The 17,228-nt window shown below is 44.5% G+C and overlaps 3 protein-coding genes and 1 long non-coding RNA gene across 4 annotated transcripts; 2 read left to right on the top strand and 2 right to left on the bottom strand.

Moving 5' to 3' along the window:
* The first annotated feature begins 5,226 nt into the window (after positions 1-5,226).
* LOC135391237 (activator of basal transcription 1-like) lies at positions 5,227-6,000 on the top strand. The gene has a single exon (XM_064621407.1). It carries the CDS (start codon positions 5,261-5,263, stop codon positions 5,981-5,983), a length of 723 nt encoding a protein of 240 aa, XP_064477477.1. The 5' UTR covers positions 5,227-5,260; the 3' UTR covers positions 5,984-6,000.
* Positions 6,001-6,194: 194 nt separating this feature from the next.
* On the top strand, positions 6,195-8,056 carry LOC135391238 (uncharacterized). Its single transcript, XM_064621408.1, has 4 exons — positions 6,195-6,485; positions 6,663-6,758; positions 7,224-7,343; positions 7,742-8,056. Exons 1-4 carry the CDS (start codon positions 6,320-6,322, stop codon positions 7,927-7,929), a joined length of 570 nt encoding a protein of 189 aa, XP_064477478.1. The 5' UTR covers positions 6,195-6,319; the 3' UTR covers positions 7,930-8,056.
* A 1,677-nt stretch (positions 8,057-9,733) lies between these two features.
* LOC135391236 (4-aminobutyrate aminotransferase, mitochondrial-like) lies at positions 9,734-12,969 on the bottom strand. Its single transcript, XM_064621406.1, has one exon. It carries the CDS (start codon positions 12,774-12,776, stop codon positions 11,271-11,273), a length of 1,506 nt encoding a protein of 501 aa, XP_064477476.1. The 5' UTR covers positions 12,777-12,969; the 3' UTR covers positions 9,734-11,270.
* A 976-nt stretch (positions 12,970-13,945) lies between these two features.
* Positions 13,946-16,912, bottom strand: LOC135392765 (uncharacterized). The gene is made up of 5 exons (XR_010422215.1): positions 16,536-16,912; positions 15,944-16,038; positions 15,632-15,739; positions 14,999-15,107; positions 13,946-14,157 (listed from the first exon to the last, which is right to left on the bottom strand). It is a non-coding gene; the product is annotated as an uncharacterized LOC135392765 (long non-coding RNA).
* Between the last annotated feature and the right edge of the window lie 316 nt (positions 16,913-17,228).

The raw sequence follows: 17,228 nt of genomic DNA, 5'->3' as shown, positions 1-17,228 counted from the left end.
ATTTTTACTAAAAAGCCATGAGAGCAGCATAGATGTCGTTTTTGCAGGTGAATTCTACGGCCGGGCTGACATGTTCTCGAAGAAAGTAATACAACTACAAGATGACTAATTACCTAAGATTCATTAACTCTTTAATTAGGGGATATCGGGCAAAAGTGGGATAGCAGAATGAGAGACTATCCAAGTTGAAAACCATTCCACGTTAAAAATATCCTGAAGCATGCACGTGCATGAAGTTAAAAATCATTCTAACCCTTAATTTTGATATGCAAATGAGCTGAAACCAAAACCGCGGCGACCTGGAACGCAGGGATACAGTCCTCATTTCACGTCAGAGGGCCACGTCGACAAAGCATATTGGAATAGCGTTGTGACCCCCGTTCTTAGCCTCCTGTTTTACCAAACAACATCCCAGGACCAGGGATCCTCGCCCTTTCTCCCAAGTTTGGGCCATTAGCTCTTTTGTAGTCTTCTTATTAGGTCTAGTGATTGTTCCCTCTTGCCTTTATTATGGCCTCTTGAATTATAGCCGCTTTCCTTCCCATGTTTTGAAAGTTCTCTCTAGACAACCGATATAGCTGGTAGTTTCATTTTAAATCGAACAACGTGTGAAAGTCGTATTTTTTAATTCGCCCAGAAAAAATATATGTTAGAGGACAGCTCAAACGACGCAAATCGCGCCACGTGCGACGCTCGTGCGTGTAGTAGTTACCGCGTAGGAGAGGGGGAAAGTCGGAGGCTGCTTGAGCACGCTTTCTTCTGGACCGACTTTGACGGGATCTAGCACCGCTAATTTTATGTCTAGGAACTGGAGGTTTTTTGTGATTATAGGCTGCACCATAGACACTGTCGACAGTCACCCACAGAACTCTGAGAGCCACAGATTTTCTGTTAAAAAATGCCAAACTTCGTTACCAATTTGCTTCATGACGGAACCTCTGAGAACATCAAGCTTAGTGCCATTCGATAGGACATTGAAAGAGCTTTCGTGCTGTATAGAGCTCATTTTTCTCAGCCCAGTTATTTCTGTGTTATTAGCTTGAGAATCACACATAGTAGGCGAAAATTGCCAATGTTGCATCTCAGTTTTCTCAAAAATGCCATCTTCGATTTCCTTGATTATTTTTCAAAAGGTGGCGTCATGTCTCTACTTTAGACGCCAAGTGAGACAATATTTTATTTTTGCCTGAAAGACGCGCAGCGATTTTTTTTTTTTTTTGTCAGGCAGGGTGCACGAGGCTGCGGCCTTGCGCGCCCCACCCACGAGCACGCGACTTTCAATCTCTTCTTCGCTACAGGTGTCCCGCTGACGGAGAAATCAATGACCACACTGCGTGAACTTGTTGTAGTGTCCCCAGAGCATCACTTTACGTTTACCCAATGGCCTCCCAGTTCCGTCAGGCTCATTCAAACCGTGGGAGAGTAAATGAGTTGCCTGTGCGCCCTTGACGAGAAGCCCCCAGTTCGACGAACATACCGACAAAACAGTGAGAAGAAACGAAGCGCTTCGTAAAGATCTTCATCCACTGGTGACATCTTAGCTTTTGTTTCAGGTTACCACCAGTCCCCGAGGAAGTGTGAAAGTCACATCATTTTCATTGGTAAAAGAACGAAGAACGGAAGTTTCGAACAACGTAAAATGTGCCCATTGCGAGATCCCTGCAGGTGGTGGCTGCCACTATTGGATTAGCATCATCCGATAGCTTTACACATGTCCTTTCACATGATATAAAGTGAATGTGTTCAAGCGCATGGATGCCAGAATGACTAAGACCACACCGAGGCTACCACCTACGGCTACCGGAAACGAGGGATTTTAGTTGTGCGTTGTTCTGTCGGGAATTTTGATTCCCACGGTGACACTGACATATCTCTGTGAGGGCGAACGTGTTATACTTGAGAGCAGCAACTGTCATCACAGCGGTCTTACGGGTTTTGTACCACTCGTCGTGGTTCCGAAATAACGCTACGGAGCATAAAACTAATTAAAGAGAGCATGCACACCTTCGGAACTATCACTTATTGCGCCCAAGTTAAGAGGCGACTGCAACCAGGCGACCACAAATTTGTATTCTCAGGTGTTGTAACTTTCTGTCCCCTGTGGCCGTAATTCTGCCTTCTTAATATTAACTCGCACGACAGCCTGATAGCGTGCGTATGTGCATTGCATCAAGCACATGTGCGGGAGAATAGTGAATATGCGCTCGTGCGTGCGACTCCCATGAAAGTGCGTAATAGCAAGTTCAAGTCGCCCACGAAAGTATTGTCCTGCGTCTCCAAAGGAAAAAATAAACATACGTCCCATAAGTGCAAAATAAGTACATAATGCAACATCTGGGCATTAAATTACAAAGCAAAGACTACGAAGCAAAACGCGCTCGTAAACATACGAAGAGCGCCTTTGTGTGGAAAAATCGCTCCGCGGAAAGATAGCCCTACGTCTCAATCAAAAAGAGAAAAGGTACTTTACCAGCAGCGCAAAGTAGCGGCATAATTCTGCCCCTGTGGAATAAATCGTGAAATTCTGGCTTTTTAGAAATAATTAAGATCGAACATGCAAAATTTTCGCGTACCACTCGTGGTTTTGCGATACTAGGCGGACAAAGAATGCGCTTGAACCCAGTCACTTTATATCACGTGAAAGGTCATGTCTAAAGCTATCGGATGATGCTAAATCCAATGGTGGCAGCCACCACCTGCGGGGGTCTCGCAATGGGCACATTTTACGTTTTTCGAAATTTTCGGTTTTCGTTCTTTTACCAATGAGAAGGATGTGCCTTTCACACTGCCTGAGGGACTGGCGGCAACCTGAAACAAAAGCTAAGATGTTACCAGTGGATAAAGATGTCTATTGACCATTGGGTAAACGTATGCTCCGGGGACACTACAAGCAGCTCACGCAGTGTGGTCATTGATTTCTCCGTCAACGGGACACATGTAGCAAAGAAGAGGTTGAAGGTCGCGTGCTCGTGGGTGGGGCGCGCAAGGCCGCAGCCTCGTGCACCCTGCCTGACAAAACAAATCGCTGCGCGTCTCTCAGGCAAAAATAAAAGATTGTCTCACTTGACGTCTAAAGTAGAGACATGACGCCACCTTTTGAAAAATAATCAAGGAAATCGAAGATGGCATTTTTGAGAAAATTGAGATGCAACATTGGCAATTTTCGCCTACCATGTGTGATTCTCAAGTTAATAACACAGAAACAACTGGGCTGAGAAAAATGGATTCTATACAGCACGAAAGATCTTTCAACGTCCTATCGAATGGCACTAAGCTCGATGTTCTCAGACGTTCCGTCATGAAGAAAATTCGTAACAAAGTTTGGCCTTTTTGAACGTTCACGCCAAGTTTGGCATTTTTTAACAGAAAATCTGTGGCTCTCAGAGTTCTGTGGGTGGCTGTCGACAGTGTCTATGGTGCAGCCTATAATCCCAAAAATTCTCCAGTTCCTAGACATAAAGTCAGCGGTGCTAGATCCCGTCAAAGTCGGTCCACAAGAAAGCGCGCCCAAGCAGCCTCCGACTTTCCCCTCTCCTACGCGGAAACTACTCCACGCACGAGCGTCGCACGTGGCGCGATTTGCGTCGTTTGAACTGTCCCCTAAGATATATTTTTTTTTCTGGGCGAATTAAAAAATACGACTTTCACACGTTGTTCGATTTAAAATGAAACTACACAGCTCTTCTCTTCTTTTGTTGATTCTCACGTGAATATCCAGCGAGTCTTGCTAGGACCCACTTGCCACGAACATATAGACCAAATTCTTCATTGCATAAGTAATGTTGAGGACAGTAAGCTACTGAGGATATCACTGAGCAATCTCCTCAATGTTCATACTAGGATAAGATAGGATAGTGGTAGCTAATCTTCACTTTTGGTATCCTCCTTTTTCTCTGACATCTGAACCTGCGAGGGACCAAAACCAGCGGAGAGGGTAGCATAAAACTAGGAATAAGAAATAAATAAATAAAAAGCGGGCCCACATGTCGCGAGCACAGAGCCACACGATTATTAATTTATTTAGAACCATGTGACTCGTTGAGGTGAGACAACTTGCAGTGTCACAGCAACGAATGCGGATAGAATACTGTAGAAGTGGTTTTTTTCGCGCGGAATTATTTTTCGCGTTTTTCGCGCACACCTCCAAAATCGCGAATTTAAGTTCCCGCGAATAACTCTGGCCATATGAGGGCGAAAATCGTTCGGCGTTCGACGCTATACCGCGACTACCTGATACTTTCTACTCCATGTAGCATAGGCAGTTTAAGCAAGCGCAGAAGATTGTTTTATGCCATCAGGCAAGATGAAAAGAAATGAAAATTTATCATGCTTTTGTTACTCCTATAAACGCTTTGCACTATACATGCAATATACCACTATATACCACGAAGCCAGAACATGCCTTTCCCCACATTCTCAAAACCAGCTTGAATGATAGTACCACATCTCAACCGAACTGGTCAGTGCCCCGAGTGATAATTAATTAATAGGAACTGCTAAAATAAACTGGCTAACTTGCACACGGCCAGTACTATGGCCTCCTACAGGGTCCCTAAAGGCCATTTGACAGGACCTTTCCTCCTATCTCTGTGAGGAGAAGAAAGGAATAGACCTAGAATGCCGCAATCCACGTGAACAACGGATGTCTTAGTACGTGCCGAAATATGCCAGAGTATTGACGGCGGCGCGATATGCAAGAGCAAAGCACTCCCGGAAACCTGTGTCGCGAATTTAAGTTCTCGCGAATCAATCCTCAAAGCAGCTCTGCTCGAAAACGCGAAAATATTTTCCACGCGGAAAAAACCACTTCTACAGTAAATTATGTTCTGCATGGCCGTCCCTTCGAAGTCGGTCCAGTGTGCATAATCCCCCTAGCAGCACGCCCCCGCGTGCTGTGAGCACCTGTCGAGAAGAGAGGGATTCAGGAATGTGATAGCAACAGCACAAACAGCTGCTCATAGTCAATACCGCGTGTGGATATGTGATTAACAACGCGCAACGGCGCCTTGGTCAGCAGGAAAGTGAGCAGTGGGAGAAAGAGAGAGAGTGGCAGTGGCGCTTGCCGCCTTTGCCACTCTCTCTCTTTCTCCCCAAGCCCCGTAAACCACAGTAATTTTTGCAAAGGACAGAAAATAGGACACGGGAGGATTTATTACTAGAATCCCCAAAAAGTGACTAATTATTACAACTCCGCCAGGCATGGTCACATGGTCACCACTTATCATCCTCAACATCATCATCATCAACAGCAACAACAAACATGGCTGACAGTGGTATGTCCGAGAACGATGTTAACGTTTCCGATGGGGAAACAACAGTGCTCGCTGATGACACCAAGAAAATGCGGCATCAGAAAGGCAAGAAGAAAAAGACTCCAGGAATTGTGTATCTGAGCTACATCCCTCCAAAGCTTAACGTCAAGATGGTTCGACAGATGCTCTCGGCGTACGGCGAAATCGGGCGGATATTTCTGCAGCCAGAAAAACCAAACGGACGTTGTCGGACATTTACTGAAGGCTGGGTGGAATTTGCGGACAAAAAGGTGGCAAAGCTCGTTGCTCACGCGCTGAACAATAAACAGGTCGGTGGAAAGAGGCGGGCTGAGTACTATCACAGCTTGTGGAGCCTCAAATATCTCCATCGGTTTAGGTGGACGCATTTGAACGAACGACTGGCGTATGAAAAAGCAGTTCGTGAACAGAGGCTTCGCACTGAAATCGCGCAGGCTAAACGGGAATCTAACTTTTATGTCAGTTCTGTGGAAAAGAGTAAACGGCTAAAGAAGACTGGAACTGAAGGGGACGTAACGGGTGCGAAGGTCAACGATGTGAGACAGCGTGCGACGAATGAAGAGATATTGGAGGAACAACGAAAAAAGAAAGGCTTACAAACTGTTGACAGCGTGCCTGATATTGGTCTTCTCAAAAATATATTCATACGTCGTCGTAAAGAATCAACATCGATGGATTTTGAGAGCGAATAAATGTTCTGCTGCAAACATCTAACGTATTGCTTTGAAAAGTCTGACAATACCTGTTACAACTTGTTCCAGGAACTGGGTGCACGACGGCGACGCTAATATGCATTACATGTACATTACATGTTTTTCCATGATTCTTGTTCTGCGTGATAGACACACAAACCGAACTTGGAACGGATAGCGCAACTGCCATCACGATCACGAAAGAAATCGAAATCCAAGCCAAGCCATAAGCGTAACCGAACCGAAACACCGAAGTGTTTTTCTCTTTCTAGGACGTTCGTGGCTGGTTGACCTTTAACACTTTTTCTCTGTGTTTTTGGCGAGTTTGTTTGAAACATGATCGTTCTCGGCCCGTCAGATCAAGCTTGGATATACAGGAATTTCGTGAAAGAGCTTGAAGATAAACAGAAAGGCATAAAACCGTTTGATTATTATGACACCCCTGCTGACCAGTTGGGATTAGAAAAGCTAATTTACTTCACGAAATTCGGCGCAAAGATAGGTAAGGTCACCCGCAATAACAAATAGGCATTCATGTAACCTTTCACTATCAATGGAATCCAGATAACGCGCAGCATATGTCCTCGACCAATCTAACCATTCTGCCCTCACTGCATTTGTACTGGTTTGAAGGGTTTCATGGTATTGGTTTTATGATACACACGTTTCTCCTCCTCAGGCATCTTTGCGGGTGGTATGGACGCCTTTGGTATCACCCATGTCACTGAGCTTGTCCCTATCGTGACCCGGTTTGCATATTGGACAATACCATTCGGCAAGTTTCCATTTCACGCAGTACTTCCTCATATTTTCATTAACTTCTTTAGGACGGCCCAGGGATGTCAGAGGGGGGTCAGGATGTCCTGACCCCCTCTTCAATTTCTGTCTTTACATAGTGTTTAGTTGACCTTGACCGTGCAACTATGCTGTCCAATGCTGGACCCCCCTCTCAGAAAAATCCTGGACCTGCACATCAGACCACATTTCTTATACACTGTCTCGAAAGGTGCGATCCATTGCGGGGTACGCTCATCAGTGATGTGTTGAGCCTCTGAAAATGATATGCAAAGCCCAACAAGCCAACATTTTCTTCTGTTTTGCAACCAGAAGAAGTTTGGTACTTTATCTCCAGGCCACACTTAATGAAACATATAATTATTTTTGTTGCTGCCAAGACACACCTAACTGTTGCTCACTTCACCACGTGATAATCATAGTTTACCACTGCCTTTCCAAATAGTTACTGCTGCTGGAGCGTTTGCAACATCGAACTATGCACTGGCAAAAGTTCGAAAGCAAGACACACCCCTAAACCACATCATCAGTGGTTACGTTGCAGGATCTGTGTTTGGAGCAAAATGTAAGTAACACGCACTTTTTAGTGTGAATTTTGGCCGGTTTAGCTTATCAGACTAACACTGAGTATTCCCAGGAGTACTCCCTTCTCATATTCTTTGATGTTGAATATATCCGAATATTTACACCAGCTGAATGGCTTGAGAAATGGTTATTGCAGAAACAAATTGTACAGGCTGTTTGTGCAACAGTTAGGCCAACTGGACGTGTCCATGCCATTTGTTTTTCTTGTGTGTCCAAAAGGTTCAACACGCTGCTGGATAAAATGTCGCACTTGGCATCTACACACAGTTTTACAGCCGTGACCAGACCTGTGCGGATAGTCATTTTAAAATCAAGGCGACTATGCCATCATGTGGACTATGCCATCTTTGTAAGCCTGCGCATTCTTCCATCTCACAGGGAACAGCTGCCGTGCTGGTGCTTGGGCAGGTACCATCTTCGCGTTTTTTGCCTTCATAAAGAAGTACAGTGTGGACAAGAACCTCACCTTGTTCCCAGAATACAAGAACAATCATTACAACTTCTTACCTTTCCTGAAGCACAGGTGGAGCCTCGTGCAAGACCCCGACAGGCCAAATCAGAGTTGAAAGCTGCAAAGGTGTGCTTCAAATTTTTCCCTGTGGTAGATGTTCAGAAACTGAACCACGCAGTCGTTGTTTTCTTAATGCAGCACTTATGTCATGAAAGAGCTTAGATTAAAACAAGTCAGATTGAGTGGAAGCATTTTCTTTTACATCTATACATGCATACATACATACACAAATGGAAGCACATAATACATGAACGGCATGGTGTATACAAAAAGAACGAATATCTGGTCCGCCATTTTGGCTGTATGTACGTCACATATTTTCACACTTAGTGTGCAAATGCTTTGCAGTTGCACATTGGTTTTTCCACACGCTAACCCCGTAGATGCCAAAGTCGATGTTAAACATATATCAGTTGCCCCAACACCTGAAATGTTTGACAAGAGTAGGTATGGCAGCACCTTTTAATTACATTTTACTGGCTTTGTTATTTTCTGGAAAAAGATTTGCAGAACATTCGGACACAACTTGCTGGAATAAGCCAGACCTTTGGATGAATAAAGAAGAACAATAATATTCGACAAAAGAGAGAGGGCGCAGACAAGCTGGTTCATGATGACAAGGATGGGCAACCCGAGGCAGGGATTTAAACAACTGACAACAAATTCCTCAGACGCAGCAACAAAATTTAATAGCGAAACCGTCACTTATATACACAACAACCTCCGGAGAGGGGGTATGGGCACAAGGGAGGGCTTCCTGACGCAATGTCCAAGTGCAGCTATCTCTGAAGATTCCCTGAGTAACCTCCGCCACAAATTCCTTTCTTTACACAAAACTTCGTTTTTTTAGAGAAAATCGGTTGACAGTTATTGCATTCATGCTAGTGGGCTACGAGTTCACTGGAAATGTGATTCTTCCCCGTATTTAGGTATTTACCCCCTCTCCGGAGGGAGGTTGTTGTGTATATAAGTGACGGTTTCGCTATTCAATTTTGTTGCGGTGTCTGAGGAATTTGTTGTCTGTCGTTTAATTCCCTGCCTCGGGTTGCATCCTTGTCAACAATATTCGTACCACACAACTTCAAATTTTGAGTATAGATAATTGAATTCGAGTCAGCCACCATGTTTGGGCCTGGCTTTTGTAAGCAACAAAAAGTTAACCAATTACTTGATATACAATACATATAATATATCGATATTGATATACAATATTTGGTGGAAGTAGTGCTTGCACAGACGTAGCGTACAGAAATGTTACATATGGCATGCATGCTCTGTAAGGGAGTTATTGCACACACAGTTGCACATGCCACTGGCAGCAAGTACAAACTGTACAAAAACAGCAATTATTGCAGCCTTTGAAGCACCAAAGAATTTCAGCAAAAAGTCGCACTGAAGCTACATGAAAGCTGCGGGTGCCCAAATGAAACTCTTGTGACAAATTCGAATTAAATCCTCCTGCGGAAAGCAACTGTGCTGTGGCCAAGAGCCCAACAGAAATTGCCAACTCCCGGCAACCTCCGTGTGTCGACCTTAAGACTACTCTCCGTTGCGCAGCCTCGCAAGATGCAACAGAGATTTGTTGTAACTCTGGCTGCATCCAGGCTTTCTCGACAGAGCAAGGAAGAGCACTCAGTCACTGATCAAGTTGATCTCAAATTCATGATAAAAGCAGCGAAAACCTTACTGTGCAGTTTTTAAAAGTGACGAAAAGCTGCTTGTTACCACTTTGATCATGAATTACAACCAACAAGCCCAGATTCTTATACTTGTTGATGTCAAATGACCAGTGAAGCATGCAGATCCAATTCGGATCGACCAGACGAATTTGCCATTATATACACTAACACAACTCAGTATCACAGGGTAAAACAAGCGTTTATTGCAACCGGAACGACAATGATTTAGTTGTGGAGAACATTTTTATGCTATCTGGCCTTTAGTATCCTTTACCATATAAGAGAACTAAAAGATTCCGCTCGTAGCATGTCGTGTTTTTTCAAAATTAGTGTTTCATGAACCACTACAGTCATGTCAGTACTACTTACATACTTACAAAACATGCCTCAAGATAGGGCTGTTACGCACGTGTGTGGCAAGGAATTTTGCATCTGCCAAAAATTAAATATGTTGACTAATTTTTATGGTCTAGCCTCTCAAACGCTGCTAGAGCTGAAAGACTGTTACGTCACGCTTCTAGTACATCCATAAAATTTCAGCTAATCTCCTCCTATCTATTTACAAGGTTTCTTTTAACCATCAACATCATTGGTTCTACACTGAGACAGCTATAAAGCCTACTTTGTAAATGGGTAAAGATTACTGTGGAAAGACGAGATTTTAAAAAGCTTTTCTAATATATTAATTTAAAGTAGGGAGGCACTTGCATGTACTTTTGTTTCCCTGCCTAATAAAATGTGCACATCAAAACATGTGTAAATAGTGTAAAGTACAAATACGTCGACCTTTACATTGCCAGTAAACACATGAAACAAAGCACACACAAAAACGTGTAATTTGTATACAATGTGTACAGAATATCATCAGAAAACCATATCACGAAGGAAAACATGATTTTACAAACGAAAAAAATTAGACACCACTCTACAAATAATGGGCATGACATGATGGGTGATTCTGGAAAGGGCTACACATATCTCTTGGGGGACGTTATCACTCTAGCTCTTGAGTAAGCTGCTAAGATAAACACTGCTCATTACTCAACAACACAGAATGCTGGGAAACTCAACCAAAATCAACCACGCACATATATACGATAACAGCACCCCCACATCACAAATCATATACACTCAATGTCATTCTTAGTACAAACAGAAGGAATGACCGCCACCTTGAAGCTCAAACCGACAGGTCGTTATACAAGCTGCTTGTACGAGTCGCAGTAATGTAACAACTTGGCAGTTGACTTAAAATCATACCGTAGACTACATCAACCAGGGGTGTGAGCAAGCTGCCATGACGTGTGTGACCCTACAACATTGTTTTTTCGGCTATATTAATCCCTTTCTATGTCTCCAGTATTCATTCCACGTGCAGTAACCACAGTAACAAGTGAGTGATGTAGGTACAGCGTTTACAACGTCATCTACTTGCACTACGTGCTTTCTCTCGGCAACGTACCATTTTTAAAATACTATTCGCTGTATTTCTGCCAGTCCATTCGCAACAAGTAGAACACCTCTGTGCCTCTTTTGAATCAAAGCCGTTATTATCAACCCCTGCCAGGGTCTAGCGCGCACAACATTTATAAATGTAAGCTCTTTGATGCAGCGAAATGTAGAGCACAGCATTATGAGAACTATAAGAAAACTTGTATATGTGAGAGGTACTGGCCAATGCCATCGTTACCAGACACTCGTTGATGGTCACCGGGTTTCAGAACTTTTCTGCGAGTACCTTATTAACACGATCCAACATAATGTCGGCGTGCTTCTTCTCAAAGGTTAGTGCCGTGCGGACTCTGACCGTCTTGCTTCCGCTGCCTCCGCAGTGAACTCCGAGGAGGTGCATCTGCGTCACAAACTTATTCCTCGCCTCTTCCGTGGGAAGATCCGCTGCACAGAACGTTCCACGTCCCCTGGGGTTGAGAAACGTGGCAGGGTACTTCTTGCTGATCTCGCTCATGCCGTCCAGCAAGTGTTTTCCCGTGGTCCTCACGTTTTCCAGCAAGTTTTCCGTGCGGATGACCTTGAGCACTTCTTCGATGAGCAACAGCTTGGTCGGATCACCCACCCACGTGTTGAAAATGCGGTATCCTTCTTTTGGACGCACTTCCGGCTTGTAGTAGTAGCCCCCCGTGAGCATTTTCTTGCTGAATGTCACCACGTCGGGTGGGTTATCTGACCCCCAGTGTTCGTGTGCCCAGAAACGACCAGTCGGACCGCACCCAGTCTGAACTTCGTCACATATGAAAAGGACGTCGTGCTTCACTGCGAGACTCCGGAGCCGTCTGAAATATTCATCAGATGCGTGTCTGTCACCGCCTTCTGCTTGTATGGGCTCGATGATCAAGCCAGCGACAGGAATAGCTTTTCTTTTGTACTCGTGAATCAGTTCTTCAACGTGAGCGAGGCTCTTGTCGTCTTCCTGCTTGTTGTGCGACTCAAACTCCTCCAATGGGTACTTGTATTCTGGGAAGCGGGCAATGGGCCAATCAAAGGACGGTATGTCCAACTTGTGTATCGACTTGGAATGCGTCGTGGAAAGCGCGCCGAACGTTCTTCCATGGAAACCGCCGTCAAATGAGAGAATGGATAGCTTGGGAGCCCCAGGAGGTAAGTTGTACTTACAGCTGTGGAGTTCTTCAGGTGTTGGAGGGCTCCCACCGCGTTGGAGCGCGACGTGCCGTATGAAAACGGCTTTGAAGGCGTTCTCGTTTGAGCACGAACCGCAAGACATGGTCTGCACTTCCTGCATTCCAGCAGGAGCAACTGAAAGAAGCGAGTTTCTGAGCCTGTTCACGAAATTTTTGGGCGGTAGGACACCCAAGGCAGGTCTGTTGACAAATGTCGCCACGTTTTCTGGTTTCTGTACCGCTTGAACCATGGCTGGATGATTATATCCAAGAGGGAGAGACGAGATCTGAGTATAAACGTCGAGGAAAACATTGCCATCTACGTCGAACATATAATTTCCTATCGATTTCTCGTAATCAATGAACATTTGCACGGCGCCTACATTCTGGATGGACTCAAGTTCTTTCTTCAGTTCGGTGGACTTGGGGCCTGGAAATGTGGAAGTGACCACGTTGGGACCAGCCGGTTCGCGCACTTGAGTAGACAGGTACTTCGATGATGAAGAGACCGCAGAGATTGGGTGTCTGTACACGTTGAAATGGAAGCATGAGGAAATCGGGCGTACAGCCCCACTAAAACGTAGCATCTTGGCGACTCAAAAAATATCGTCTGCTACGAGGAAACGAATCACAAACAGCAGCACCGCCCACACGTGAGACAAACACCGCCGCGAGAGAGGGGCCGCTTAGTAGGTGCCAAGGCCGTCCGCCAGGGGTTTGCATTGCGCTCTGACCAAGCTCAGCCGCGCAGCTCTTCTGCTATATTCTTGTATTTTCCATCGGATATGCCAGGGTCGTTTTAATTTCTACTGGCGCTCGACACAGAACGCCGATGGGACAACATATAGAACATACCATCACGCAGTTGCCAGTCCAGAAATAGTCACTTAACACTCCCTCGCACTCTGCATCGTTTTTTTTTTTTTTTTTTTCCTCAGTACGTGGCTGGCTTTTGCTGCCAAGACGCATATTGGACGACAATGTGGACATAGTTATCTCTATATGCGCTTTTATCTGGAGCAATAAGAGAGTTGTTTTCTGTTCTCTGTTTTATGCAAGGGGCTATAAAGCACTGAATGTGGTGTTATCGCAATGCTTCCTCGTGCTCCATGTGTCAGAAATCTACGAAACGATGATAACGATTTTCTCGAGCAGTTAGTGGGCGCTTAGCCAGATCCTGTTTTCATAATTCTCTCTCTGTTGTGTGTGTGTGTTATTTCGTTGATGAAAGTTCTTTTTGTACAGCTCCGGTCAACGCTAATAATAACACTGAAAAAAATGCGTTCTCATTCCCGAGCAACCCTTGGAGCCATGAGGAAATATTCCCAGGGAGCACATGGTGGGCTAGTAAACGTCTAAATGACGTCTAAAAAAAGAGATAAGGAATGTCTATAGAATGTCTAGGCAATTAGACCAAATGTCTAGTATCCCTCCACTAGACGTCAAATAACACGTCTAACGTTACGCCACCTAGCCATCTAGCCCTAGACATCCGATGTCTATGTACCTAGCCGTGATTTAGACACTCTTTTGACCTGGATGTCTGGAACAGGGTCAGACACTTAACCATGTATTAGACATGAAGTCTAGAGCTAGACCAATTTTATCCCTCCATTCAGGCGACAGGTCTAGGGTTATACATTTCCTGTACCTTACTTTAGCCACCTTTAGACCTACTTTAGACCATGACTAGTCCTGCTACCGTACTGGCATGCATTCATGCAGAAATATGATATAATTGATAGCAACACGGATCTCAGCATAAACATTTATTCGCAGTAAACCACACACGAAGTCTACGGTACAAAACTCTTGTCTAAAACTGGATTGACTTTGCCGCCAAGCAGGCGTCTTGTGTTTTGACTGAGGAGTGTTGAACTGGCAGCAGGGTGTTGATGGCCACCTCATTCCTTTCTTCCAACGAGTGATTGTTGGTGCTGCAGCACTGCCTCCAATGACTCACTGTGGCTAGAAAATAGAACAAAACATGTCAGAAAGCATTATGTAGCCTGCTAGTTCTAACTAGTTTGTTTAGTGGCTATGCACACTCTTTCACGGGATGCTTGTCTGGCCACATAAGAGCAAAAGCTGTATCAACACTGATCTGAGAGACACAAAGAAAAGAAGCTGCACGTACAAAAATCACAGAACTGTTACAGCTACACAACACAAATTGCAGCAACAGCTGAAAATCTGTTTGCGCGTCACTACCTGATGTGGACGCTAGAGCCCTGCACCATCCGCGGATGGAAGCGGATATCCGTAAGATACTTGCGGATTCGGATGAGAATTTATCACTTTCTGCGGTGTGCGGATCGGATGGCTCGAGGTCGGATGCAGATATACCGCATGCTGTAATTTTTCTACTAGCAATTTATTTGTATTGCGCACTGACAGCGAGCGCATGTCTGGGTTCACGTTAGACCATGCACGGCCAAGACGGGAGAGAAGGCATTTTGGCGTCCACACGAGCACCGGTGAGGAAGCGTTCCAGAAGTCTCTCCATATCGCGTTTGTTGAAAGGCTTACCTTTGCTTGTCGCCATGAGTCCTTCCATGAGAGCATGGAGGCATCCGATATTATACCAACATTCTTCCGGCGGTGTTTACGCATCCCTCGAAACTTGCGGATCTAAACGGTTGTGTATCCAACGGTGCGGATCGGATAACGTGTACGCGGATGCTAAAAATCTTATCTGCACAGGGCTCTAGCGGACGCTGCCAGGATCTCAGGGAAATGAGGATGTAACAGCTTTTGCTGTGAAAGTACATCAATGTGACAGGCGTTTTCTCGTGACACACGACCTTACCTGGTCGAGCAGGCGACTGCTAAGCACTCCATGATTGGCGCAGCACTTCCATCACTCCATTACGCTAAAACAACATCTGTGCTGCTCTCATAACTTTGGTGCAAAACTTCTGTACAGGATAAAAATAAACACTGTGTATATTTAAAAGACAATACAAAGCAAGAGCTGTATCACCACGTCAAATATTATAAGTACGTACAAGTAGTATACAAGTTTATTCACATGACGTCATCCGCAGGAGACCGCCACTGTCACTAGCAGGCAGATTTGCTGCCATCGGCCCTATTGTAGATTTCTGTCAAGCTGTTACCCATATTATACTCACCGTATATCTGGTGTTTAAAACTTGTTGCTCTGTGATTTGTAGAATGTCTGAGCAATTTCCATATTTTTGGTGTTAATAGTCACCTAAAAAGCATAATGCAGCAAACAAATGCAAGGACTAAACATTGCAGGACCTATAGTATGGCGCTGAGGTGACTTCAGTGAATAAACCTTTTAGGAACTCAAATCTTGCACTGCTACCAGATAGCTGTTTGGGTGAAGTAAGACGGAATGACATAGTCACGCTGTTCTCCATACAATACCAAGGATGTCTCAAAACGACCAAGCACAAAAATACTAGTTTTGTACCGTTTGATGAATATTTTGTCTGCTGCCCACACAGGTTGTGCGGTTCCTTAGCAAGCTTCTGGCAGTCGTTTCTTCTACATCGCACTTCCCTGCTGACTTTCACAGCATCTGAAAAAAAGTTCGATTTCGTTAACCACAAGACAACCATGTAAATGGAAAGCAGTTAGAGTCTTCCACCAACTATATTTGCAATACTTTGTTGACAAAAAATTTAAAGAGGCACCCTCCAGAGTAAGATTAGGGGGCACATCGAACATCAGGAACATTGGAGGACAACACAGTCACACGTCAGTGACAACTGCTTCCCCTCACCTCACAGGGAACTGTTAAGCTTATGTGCAAACAGCTGTTTCGTAGGGTAGGTTACCACTATTTTCATATCCACCGATGCAAGATAGTCCAAGCACCTATAAAAAGAAAAACCCAGTTGCTATGAAACCATGATATGCAAACAAAAGTACTTGCGCAAAATTTTCAGTGTGTAGTTTCACTACCAGCGAAAAATGCAACAACCGAAGTCGGGCTGACATGACAATGAACTAACCAGCATTTATGTTCCGGCATGTCCGCCCTGCAAACCGTAACTGTCGACTTTCGTTTACTCAAGACTTCAACAGTCATCGAAAACTCGTTAATCTCGATGGTTAATTAGTGATACCGTATTTGTTTTAGCACAAAGACGAACCAAGGCACTTAATGAAACGTTGTACTGCCGAACATACAACGTTAATCACTACTTTGAATGCAAGTGCAGTCAGGTCAACCCACACTTCCAATATGCTTCAATCGGTGATACGAAGCCGAAATAAAGGAAACGATATTCCAATATTATGCCACGCATCTCTACTACATGCGATTTGGTGCACAGAAACAGGCACATACTTTTAATGAAGAGTGAACTCACCCCTTAAACTTGAAAGCCAGAGAACAAAGAAACGTTGTCCACCACAGTACTCTGGCAGCTCTTCTGTGCTCAACAGCTTTTATCACTGGACAGCACGGCGTACGTTCTCGCTATGCTCAAAAATTGCAAGACAAAACGCGCGGGAGATTAAACTTCGAAAGATTTTCGTATAACAACCAGTGGAATGCAGCCGCGAAGACCCCAACTGCTACCCGTTGCGCGTCCGGAAAGTTTGAAGTTTCAACCGTTGAAACTGAACTGGTTCGAACTGGTTGGATGGATGGATGATGGATGGTGATTGGGTAGACGGGCAGGCGTCATTGCCATTGCTTTAGCTCGTGCTTATTGAGTACTTATTTTTTGTAATACTTTAATTTCTGTGGCCGTTCATTATAATTGCGTGGTGGAGGTTAAATGTTAAATAACGCATATGCCAATCCAGCGGAAGTTACACCAACATCATCATCATTATGCAATCGCCATCGTTGTTGCAGCGACGAGTGTCGTATTTTGTGATGTATGTGTTGAAAATCGCTGTTCTTTTTGCAAACATTTTATCAGTGCCTTTGCTACTGAGCTACAGGTGTGCCTAATATGTAGCGCATTGCCTGTTCAGTGGTTTCAAAGAGATACCATGGGCAGTTTCAAGATTTTTTGAAGGGTTCTGAAATCCCTGAGTCACGTCAGATTCCA

The sequence above is a fragment of the Ornithodoros turicata genome, chromosome 4, assembly GCF_037126465.1.
Source record: "Ornithodoros turicata isolate Travis chromosome 4, ASM3712646v1, whole genome shotgun sequence".
NCBI classification, from domain to species: domain Eukaryota; kingdom Metazoa; phylum Arthropoda; class Arachnida; order Ixodida; family Argasidae; genus Ornithodoros; species Ornithodoros turicata.
This window is presented reverse-complemented; position numbering and strand designations above follow the sequence as displayed.

Bases quoted from the DNA above. Each gene is read 5' to 3' on its own strand.
- LOC135391237 (XM_064621407.1), top strand. From the start codon at position 5,261: ATGGCTGACAGTGGTATGTCCGAGAACGATGTTAACGTTTCCGATGGG.
- LOC135391238 (XM_064621408.1), top strand. From the start codon at position 6,320: ATGATCGTTCTCGGCCCGTCAGATCAAGCTTGGATATACAGGAATTTC. The intron at 6,486-6,662 runs GTAAGGTCACCC...TCTCCTCCTCAG, and splicing joins GAAATTCGGCGCAAAGATAG to GCATCTTTGCGGGTGGTATG. The intron at 7,344-7,741 runs GTAAGTAACACG...TCCATCTCACAG, and splicing joins ATCTGTGTTTGGAGCAAAAT to GGAACAGCTGCCGTGCTGGT.
- LOC135391236 (XM_064621406.1), bottom strand. From the start codon at position 12,776: ATGCTACGTTTTAGTGGGGCTGTACGCCCGATTTCCTCATGCTTCCAT.